General features: G+C 33.6%; 1 protein-coding gene across 1 annotated transcript in view; it reads left to right on the forward strand.

Annotated features, from left to right (window-relative positions):
* sptbn1 (spectrin, beta, non-erythrocytic 1) overlaps window positions 1-9557 on the forward strand; it is a 115636-nt gene extending 106079 nt beyond the window's left edge. The window contains exons 32-36 of the mRNA XM_016446292.1: window positions 25-79; window positions 4266-4474; window positions 5919-6092; window positions 6180-6222; window positions 8189-9557. Coding sequence (XP_016301778.1) covers window positions 25-79; window positions 4266-4474; window positions 5919-6092; window positions 6180-6222; window positions 8189-8407 — 700 coding nt within the window. The 3' untranslated portion in view covers window positions 8408-9557. The remainder of the gene's footprint in view (window positions 1-24; window positions 80-4265; window positions 4475-5918; window positions 6093-6179; window positions 6223-8188) is intronic.
* Window positions 9558-11089: the final 1532 nt, after the last annotated feature.

Below are 11089 nucleotides of genomic sequence, written 5' to 3' on the forward strand. Positions count from 1 at the left end.
GTGCGTGTGCGTGTGTGTTCACAGAGAAGGAGAGCAGATTGCCCAGAACGGACTACCATCAGACCAGGACTCTCCACGGGTTAGTTACCGCTCCTGTACCTACCCACAATACACTAGCAGTCAGCAGACACCACGAACCACCGGTCAGGGACACTGAGAGTTCCCATAATGCTCTCTGATGACCCCAGCTGACGTGATACACACGTGTTTGTCAGCTGTTCATTAACGACAGTCAGAATCGTTGGAGGTTCTCGGTGGACTTTCTGAAGGCTAATGGCAATGGTGTGTTCTGTGGACATGATGTGCCTTAAAAAGATACCAACAGATAAATGAGTAACGATGATGAAATGTTCCGGTTCATTACTAGTTTAAACGAGCAGAAACCTCAGTAAAGCACGATGGAAGCCTATGGGAAATATGGAGCCGTTAAAGCACTTAAATGAATGCCTCCATACAAAAAATGAGTGTTATTTAATGTCTAAAGTGTCTAAATTGTCTTTTTTGAGGTGGAACTTCTTTTTAGAGGATCAACTTCTGATTATGCATTAGAAAAACAGGAACATATAAAATGCAAAAATCTTCCTGAGTATTTTTGTCTTGTTTTCAGTTACAAATGTCTAAACATCCTTAAATCAAGATACATTTACTTGAGAAGCAAAACGGCATAAGATGAATTTTTCTAAAAAAAAAAAATGCTTCCTCCTCTTGATATTATTTTCAGTTTTAATGGACAGTGTGTGTGTGATGTGAGTCAAAATGAACCGAGAGCATTGCTTTAAGTTTTAGTTTTGATATTTAAACCTGTGCAAATGATCTGCCATGATTTTGATAGCTTGGTTCCGCTTTCGTTTGTTGTGTTTGTGATGTGAGCTTATGAAACTCAAACCTGTTGTTCTGTGTTTAGAGTCCAAAAACGTCCAGTGGAGTCGATTTTTTGTGTTCGTTTGAGGTGATTTACCGTAAAATGATCTGCAAAGACTGTATGACGGGTCTGTTGTCATGTACTTCCAGTATCTCTGTTGGTATCCACTAGTTCACGAACAATAAATCAACTGATCTTTCTCCACAGTTTGTATGTTGTATGTCCTGTGACGTGATTATCGCTGCGTCTGTGTTTAAATGCATCTAACCCTTCCTTTATCAGGCTTCACTGGCTCCTTATGAGAGCTTTGAAGGTTTTTAAGCACAGATCTTAGTAAAGCTGGACTAAAGAGGTTGTGTTTGAGTCCCTGAAAGCCGTTTTAGCGGAGCAGGACGGTCCCGTCAGACGGGTTTTGCGGTACAGTAACACATCTGGAGTGAACTCTGTGTGCTGTCGCTTTAAGCATGATGTTTTTCAATCAGTATACGAGTGAACTGATTGAGTTTCAGACATCTAGGATGTTTCCCGGCCTTCTGCGGTGACTGTAGATCGATAGTTTTGCATCTTGCATGATCTTTTTACCTTTAAAGTCAACATGAAATGCATTTAAAACCTTGCTAATTCTGCAGTATGATGCATTATCTGACATTAATAACAATATCCAATAGCCAAAAAAGATATAAGAATTCTTAACAATGTGTTTGTTTTTGTCTTGTTTTGCACTACAGATTTCAAAACATTCTTAAATCAAGATATATTTACTTGAGATGCAAAATAAAGATGTTAAGTCTTGTTTTCTGAACAATTGATCAAAATGAAGTGACTCAATACATTTTATTTTTTTGTATTTTTTATTAGTTTTTAACTAATCTTAATATATTAAATGTATTTAATATTTCTGAATATAATAGTGTATAGGTGTATTATAATATTAATAAATGATGTGTTCACATTAGTTTAATACTAAGCTAAATATATACAAATGTATTTAATTAAATGATTTTTTAGTAAAATAATACGTTTTTTGTTTTTATATTTTTTGAAAAATTTAGTGACTTTATGCTTAAAACAAGAAGAAATATAAGTGTATTATAATATTAATAAATGATATGTATTTGTTTGATGCTAATCAGAATATATACAAATATATATAAATGGTATATAAAATATTGTTGTGTTGTTTTCTGAAAATTTGATCAAAATTTAGTGAAAAATCTACTTAATTCAAAGGGAAACATTTATTTATTTTTACTCCATTGGCAGATATTTTTTCTTGTTTTTAGCGTAAACTCGCTTAATTTTAATATATTTTTCAGACTTAAAATCTTTTTTCTTCTATAGAAAATGTATGTTGATTTAAGAATTTTTCCATATTTCTACTGGAATCTGTTTTTGCAGTGTAAATAGATTTAATATTGAGTTCATGTTGACTTTATTTGAATGAGTCTCATCTCTGAATCAGCCAGTGTTTCTGTTTTCCTGCTAACGATTTCTGAAACGACTCTTTCAGAATTCATGGCGTGTGACTGACTCTGTAGGTTTGTAAGCTGCAGCTCAGTGACTGATGGCTGATGGTGTGTTGGCAGGATGGAGTGGAGGGCGAGATGAACGGGGTGGCTGAGAGGAGCTCGAAGGAGCCGAGTCCCATCCCGTCTCCGAGCGCAGACAGACGGGGCAGAGGCAGTCAGTCAGCCACGCTGCCGGCGAAGGGTCAGGAGACGGCGTCTGCGCAGCTGGAGGGATTCCTGCACCGCAAACACGAGTGGGAGGGCCACAACAAGAAAGCCTCCAGCAGGTATGATGATCACAGTTATAGAGAAGTCAAACGTTTTCATTACTTGAAATAAAATAACATAAAAAAAATAAAAAAAATTCAGCATTTCTCGTTTTCATTTAGTTTAACTTGATGCACCAAAATGACTAAAACTAAAACTGAAATAAAATGAATAAAACCTAGATAGCAAAATATGACAAAAAACTAAAATCTAAATGAAAACAGAAAATGCAAAAATAAAAACTAATTCAGAATATTAAAAATAACTGACATTAACTTAATTAACACAATACGTGACACATGTATATGGCTTTATATTGTTTTTATATGAGAAATAATTGCTTTCATGAAGATGCTCTCAAAAATTAATTACACTGTAAAAGAGGATTTTGTAAATTTTAGTTGTAAATTAAACTAAAAATTAAATTAAATAAAAGATTGGTGTAGGTTTTACAAGAAGGTGCTATTTAAAAACTATTCAAAAGTATTAGTTATTGTTTATATACACACAACAGAATTGCTAAAACTTTAACTCAAAATAAAATAAAAATGGAAAATACAAAATAAAAAAAAATTCTGCGGTGACTGTAGATCGATAGTTTTGCATCTTGCATGATCTTTTTACCTTTAAAGTCAACATGAAATGCATTTAAAACCTTGCTAATTCTGCAGTATGATGCATTATCTGACATTAATAACAATATCCAATAGCCAAAAAAGATATAAGAATTCTTAACAATGTGTTTGTTTTTGTCTTGTTTTGCACTACAGATTTCAAAACATTCTTAAATCAAGATATATTTACTTGAGATGCAAAATAAAGATGTTAAGTCTTGTTTTCTGAACAATTGATCAAAATGAAGTGACTCAATACATTTTATTTTTTTGTATTTTTTATTAGTTTTTAACTAATCTTAATATATTAAATGTATTTAATATTTCTGAATATAATAGTGTATAGGTGTATTATAATATTAATAAATGATGTGTTCACATTAGTTTAATACTAAGCTAAATATATACAAATGTATTTAATTAAATGATTTTTTAGTAAAATAATACGTTTTTTGTTTTTATATTTTTTGAAAAATTTAGTGACTTTATGCTTAAAACAAGAAGAAATATAAGTGTATTATAATATTAATAAATGATATGTATTTGTTTGATGCTAATCAGAATATATACAAATATATATAAATGGTATATAAAATATTGTTGTGTTGTTTTCTGAAAATTTGATCAAAATTTAGTGAAAAATCTACTTAATTCAAAGGGAAACATTTATTTATTTTTACTCCATTGGCAGATATTTTTTCTTGTTTTTAGCGTAAACTCGCTTAATTTTAATATATTTTTCAGACTTAAAATCTTTTTTCTTCTATAGAAAATGTATGTTGATTTAAGAATTTTTCCATATTTCTACTGGAATCTGTTTTTGCAGTGTAAATAGATTTAATATTGAGTTCATGTTGACTTTATTTGAATGAGTCTCATCTCTGAATCAGCCAGTGTTTCTGTTTTCCTGCTAACGATTTCTGAAACGACTCTTTCAGAATTCATGGCGTGTGACTGACTCTGTAGGTTTGTAAGCTGCAGCTCAGTGACTGATGGCTGATGGTGTGTTGGCAGGATGGAGTGGAGGGCGAGATGAACGGAGTGGCTGAGAGGAGCTCGAAGGAGCCGAGTCCCATCCCGTCTCCGAGCGCAGACAGACGGGGCAGAGGCAGTCAGTCAGCCACGCTGCCGGCGAAGGGTCAGGAGACGGCGTCTGCGCAGCTGGAGGGATTCCTGCACCGCAAACACGAGTGGGAGGGCCACAACAAGAAAGCCTCCAGCAGGTATGATGATCACAGTTATAGAGAAGTCAAACGTTTTCATTACTTGAAATAAAATAACATAAAAAAAAATAAAAAAAATTCAGCATTTCTCGTTTTCATTTAGTTTAACTTGATGCACCAAAATGACTAAAACTAAAACTGAAATAAAATGAATAAAACCTAGATAGCAAAATATGACAAAAAACTAAAATCTAAATGAAAACAGAAAATGCAAAAATAAAAACTAATTCAGAATATTAAAAATAACTGACATTAACTTAATTAACACAATACGTGACACATGTATATGGCTTTATATTGTTTTTATATGAGAAATAATTGCTTTCATGAAGATGCTCTCAAAAATTAATTACACTGTAAAAGAGGATTTTGTAAATTTTAGTTGTAAATTAAACTAAAAATTAAATTAAATAAAAGATTGGTGTAGGTTTTACAAGAAGATGCTATTTAAAAACTATTCAAAAGTATTAGTTATTGTTTATATACACACAACAGAATTGCTAAAACTTTAACTCAAAATAAAATAAAAATGGAAAATACAAAATAAAAAAAAATAAAACAAAATATTTAAAAAACTGTTACTAAAACCATAAAAAATTGTAACCTGAAATAAAATAAACATGAACTAAAATAAAATTAATAATTTCTCAAGCAACATTTCTCATTTTAATTTATTTAGTTTAACTTGATGTACTAAAATAACTAAAACTGAAATAAAATTAGTAAAAATTACATAAATATTTCACACACAAAAACACACAAACAGAACAAAATGCCTAAACTTGGAACTTGAAAATGAAAATGGACAATACAAAAATAAAAACTAATTCTATATTTAAAAAAAAAAAATTAAAAACGAAAATTACACTGACGTTCAAAAGTGTTTTTTTTTTTACTTTTAATCATCAAAAGTGACAGTAAAAACATTTATTAGGTTACAATCGATTTCTATTTCAAATAAATGCTGTTCTTTTGAACTTTATTCATCAAAGAATCCAGAAAAATTAAATATATCACAGTTTCCACAAAAATATGAAGCAGCACAACTGTTTTCAACATTGATAATAAAGATTTAGATAGCTTAAATCAGTGAGACTCCTTCATACTGTTTAGCCATGCATTATTATTATATATTTTGAACCTCGCTGATAATACTTTCCCTGAACATCTGGAAATAAGCAAATCTAATATAGACATAACCTTCATCTCAGAGTTTGAGAAAATCTGAAATCAAGCAGCAAATCGAGATGAATCTGTGTTTTTAAAAGAATTCGTCTTGAGGAAATGCCATCATAGAATTCTCAGGAATCATCGCAGAGTTTACGCAGGAGCATCTGGATTCATTTCTCCGCTGCGATTGATGAAGCGTCTTCATTAAAATGACAAACAAATCCAGAGGCTCCTGCGTAAACTGCTGTGTGTGTGTGTGTGTGTGTCTCGTCAGATCCTGGCACAACGTGTACTGCGTCATCAATAACCACGAGATGGGCTTCTACAAAGACAACAAGAGCGCGGCGCAGGGCGTCCCGTACCACAGCGAGATCCCCATCAGCCTGAAGGATGCCGTCTGCGAGGTGGCCATCGACTACAAGAAGAAGAAGCACGTCTTCAAGCTCAGGTGAGGAGTTCAGAGCGGTGGAGTGAGTCGATTGCTATCTCAATGAAGTTGTTCTGCTGTGACTGAAGCTCTTGTTCCTCCTCACAGAGTTACTGATGGAAATGAGTATCTCTTCCAAGCCAAAGATGATGTAAGTCTGCTTTTATCATAATAACTTCATCATAAATCCAGCAATATTACTCCAAAAACTAATGATGGGAGTTTATGGTTTATTTTTGCACACGTTGTTTAGCGGCGCCCTCTTGTGGTACATGAGAAACTGGACCCCTTCATAGGACAAAACAGACTAAAAAAAAAACAAGAGTGAACACTTCTGATACCTGAATTCATGAATTCATTATAGGTTTTTAGTTCAATTCAACCCTCAATCCATTAACTTCACATTATTAGATTTTATAATCAAATATGTAATTCATCTGCACTTTGCAGCAACTGATAGATAGATAGATAGATAGATAGATAGATAGATAGATAGATAGATAGATAGATAGATAGACAGGAGCATCTGGATTCATTTCTCCACTGCGATTGATGAAGCGTCTTCATTAAAATGACAAACAAATCCAGAGGCTCCTGCGTAAACTGCTGTGTGTGTGTGTGTGTGTGTGTGTGTGTGTGTGTGTGTATCGTCAGATCCTGGCACAACGTGTACTGCGTCATCAATAACCACGAGATGGGCTTCTACAAAGACAACAAGAGCGCGGCGCAGGGCGTCCCGTACCACAGCGAGATCCCCATCAGCCTGAAGGATGCCGTCTGCGAGGTGGCCATCGACTACAAGAAGAAGAAGCACGTCTTCAAGCTCAGGTGAGGAGTTCAGAGCGGTGGAGTGAGTCGATTGCTATCTCAATGAAGTTGTTCTGCTGTGACTGAAGCTCTTGTTCCTCCTCACAGAGTTACTGATGGAAATGAGTATCTCTTCCAAGCCAAAGATGATGTAAGTCTGCTTTTATCATAATAACTTCATCATAAATCCAGCAATATTACTCCAAAAACTAATGATGGGAGTTTATGGTTTATTTTTGCACACGTTGTTTAGCGGCGCCCTCTTGTGGTACATGAGAAACTGGACCCCTTCATAGGACAAAACAGACTAAAAAAAAAACAAGAGTGAACACTTCTGATACCTGAATTCATGAATTCATTATAGGTTTTTAGTTCAATTCAACCCTCAATCCATTAACTTCACATTATTAGATTTTATAATCAAATATGTAATTCATCTGCACTTTGCAGCAACTGATAGATAGATAGATAGATAGATAGATAGATAGATAGATAGATAGATAGATAGATAGATAGAATTTCTCAAATTAAAAGTGAAATTGATCAATTAAATTGAATAAAATAAATATATATATAAATGAAATGGCAAGATCACAATACAAAATTATTTAAAGTTAAACTAAAATAAATAGAATTAACTAAAAATAACAATAAAAATATATAGAAATATACAAAAAAACTGCCATTATTACATTGCAAAATTACTAAAAGCTAAACTGAAATAAAGTAATAAGGTATAAAGAATAAATATATAAGAATAGAAATATTAAAAAATTAATAAATATTACAAAATCACATTACAAAATGACTGAAACTTAAACTAAAATATTGTAAATATAAAACAAAAAGTAATTCAAAATATTGAATAATATTATAAACTTAAAAATAACTTAATAATACTTAGAATTACATCTGTTCAGATTTAGAATTTATTTCAGTATTTGACAAAAATGCTATATGGTATATGCTATATTATATGGCTTGAGGAAAAAGTCCTCGATAAAGATGCCCCAGAAAATCAATTCAACTGTAAAAAAAAAAAAAAAAAAAATTATAATAATATTAGAAGTTGTAAATAAAACAAATATTACAAGAAAATACTATTTTGTTTTTTCTGCTTCAAAATTTCATGTTTAATTCAATGTGTTACTTGCCTTTGAGTGAAAATTGTTTCTACACACTTTTTTCCAGTGTATGTGGGGCAAATATCAATAAGTGAATTTCTGCACAACATGTGTATATACAGTACAGATGTATTAGTGACTGTGTGTGTGTGTTTGTGTGTGTGTGTGTGTGTGTGATGTTTGCAGGAGGAGATGAACACATGGATCCAGGCCATTCAGAACGCCGGCAGCGGCTCCTCGTCCTCTGAGAAGTCAGAGATCACGCCTAGCAACCAGAGCACCCCCGCCTCCAGCCGCGCCCACACGCTCCCGGCAACCGTCACCCTGACGACCGAATCCAGCCCCGGCAAGCGCGAGAAGGACAAGGAGAAGCGCTTCAGTCTCTTCAGCAAGAAGAAGCAGTAGACAACCGAAACATTCGATTCGCTCATTCCCTCGATTCTTTTACGACTTTCCGTTTGTGTCCGCCCACCTCCTCCAGTGATATCCCAGCATGCAAAGCTCATAAAGACGCCACAATCTGTGCCTGAAAGCCCGCGAATTGGGTCCAAAGTTGTACAAAACGCAAGGAAAATCAAGAGTGTGTCGCGATTCGGGAACGTCGGCGATTCGAATGCCGTTTTTTTTACGCTCTTCCGTTTCTATCATGGTTGATTTCGAATTCTGACTATTGCTATCTCTCGTTTTTTGTAACTGTGTGTCATTGAGGGGTGTCTGGATATTTAAAACATTTCCTCAATTTTTATGAGGCTGTCTCAGAGATTCGCCGAGTCTCTCTTCGTTGACAGTGATGCTTCGAAACGATTCCATTAAACCGATACAATTCCACTTTAACGTCAGATTTGCCTTTTAACAACTATAAGCTGATAAACTAATATGAACGTAGATTAACATTGGCTTGAAGGCCTGGTAGACTTGTGTAATTTGATCAAATCGAGGTGGCTCGTACCAAACGCTTTCACGAGCTGTAAGAGCGTTTGCTATATACAGAGAACTAGTAACCTGAATCATTTGACGTCATGCTTTTTTTTCTTGTTCTTTTGTTTGATTGTCATTTCTCTTGGGTTTTATTATAATATATGTTTCAAATAATTCTAGTACAAAAGAGTATAAAAATTAGATGTATTATAAACACGTTAAAGCATCAATGTTAAGTGAACAGTGGAACATTTACTGGTAAACAGGTAACGTTACTCCAGCTTAAAAAAAAAAAGTACAAAAAGAACAAAAAAAATGATGAATACGGTTACTTGCTTGTGGGCTATAGCACTGAGCATTCTCTTTTTACTCTTTGTTTTCTCGTTTGGGCTTCATCCCGCTCTCCTGCTCTGATACATAGTGCGCATCCCCTCCGTCACTGTATCTATTGTAATGAGATTTTCATCTACTGCACAATCAAAAGCATCATAATAGGAATGAAATCCTGGCGATGTCGGGCGTCCTGAGCGCTACAGATCCTCCGGCCGGCGCTCAGATGTATGAAACTGCACCTGTAGACTTTAACCTCCCTGCCCTGTTAAATATGTGCAATGTCATTAAATGCTTTTAAACATTACACTCGTGTCATGTCATTCTGTGTGTGTGTTTATTTAGCTAGCCGTTGGCGACTCGTTCTTAACTTGGGAGACTATAGTTGAGATCTGAAATCAATACTTTTATTCAGCATGGATGCATTGAATTGATCATTCATTCATCAAAGAATATATTTCCACTCAAATCTGAAGCAGCACAACTGTTTTCAACATTGATAATAATCAGAATCATTTTATCAGAATGATTTCTGAAGGATCATGTGACACTGAAGACTGGAGTAATGATACTGAAAATTCAGATTTGATCACAGAAATAAATTACATTTTATGTATTCAAATAGAAAAAAAAAATTAAATGGTAAAAAAAAATTATTTTATATATTTTTTTTTTATTATTTACCCCAAACTTTTGAATGGTTGTGTAACACTTTAAATAAGTAATCTGCACATATTACTGTTCAAACTGTTAGGTTCTGTACGTTTTTTGTTAAGTTGTTTTTGTTAGGTTTTGCAAAAACAATACTTTTATTCAGCAAGGATGCATTAAATTGATCAAAAGTGACAGTAAAGACATTTACAGTGTTACAAAAGATTTCTATTTCAAATAAATGCTGTTCTTTTGAACTTTCTATTCATCAAACAATCACAAAAAATCAAATGTATCACGGTTTCCACAAAAATATGAAGCAGCACAACTGTTTTCAACATTGATAATAATCAGAAATGTTTCCTGAGCAGCAAATCAGCATATAAGAATGATTTCTGAAGATCATGTGACACTGAAGACTGGAGTAATGATGCTGAAAATACATCTTTGATCACAGAAATAAATTACATTTTAACTGATATTCACATAGAAAACAGATATTTTAAATTGTAATAATATTTCACAATTTTTACTGTATTTTCGATCAAATAAATGCAGTTCTGATAAGCTGACTTCTTTCCAAAACATTTAAAAACCTTACCAACCCCAAACTTTTGACTAGTAGCAAAAGTCTCCATCCAAGTCTTTGTTTAATCTCATTGTGGTCTATAGGAGAAACAATTAGGGTATTCTTTCCTATGAGTGTGTGTTGCTGTAAAGTTTTTGGGGGCAACACCTCATAAATTGTAAAGCGCCACACACACACACACCATCTGTGATGTCCATATGTCTGTGATTAGTTCATGAGGTTTGAACCACAACATCGCACACACCAACACAACCTTCTCAATCAGCACGACTTCCTGTCATGTGACTTCAGCTTTGTCTAAAAGAGCATTTCACATCCTCTCTAACCTGCTGGGAAAGATCTGATCAATATCTCAAATTATACTCCAAGTCTCGGAGCCAGAATTTTTCTGGGCTTTTACACAATCGGTCATTTCTTAAATGTTATGAAGTGTTTAGTTACACAAACATCAATCCATACAAATTTTGAAATCTAGTGTAAAAAATAAAGAGAAAGATGACATTAAATGTATAATAATGACATTTAAATAGCATCATATCTATTAGGATAACCCTTCTAGATAAATATGGGTTGTTTTCCAGAAGGAAAGCAGTTCATTT

Source organism: Sinocyclocheilus anshuiensis, unplaced genomic scaffold (genome assembly GCF_001515605.1).
Source record: "Sinocyclocheilus anshuiensis isolate Anshui unplaced genomic scaffold, SAMN03320099.WGS_v1.1 scaffold147, whole genome shotgun sequence".
Classification (NCBI taxonomy): Eukaryota; Metazoa; Chordata; class Actinopteri; order Cypriniformes; family Cyprinidae; genus Sinocyclocheilus; species Sinocyclocheilus anshuiensis.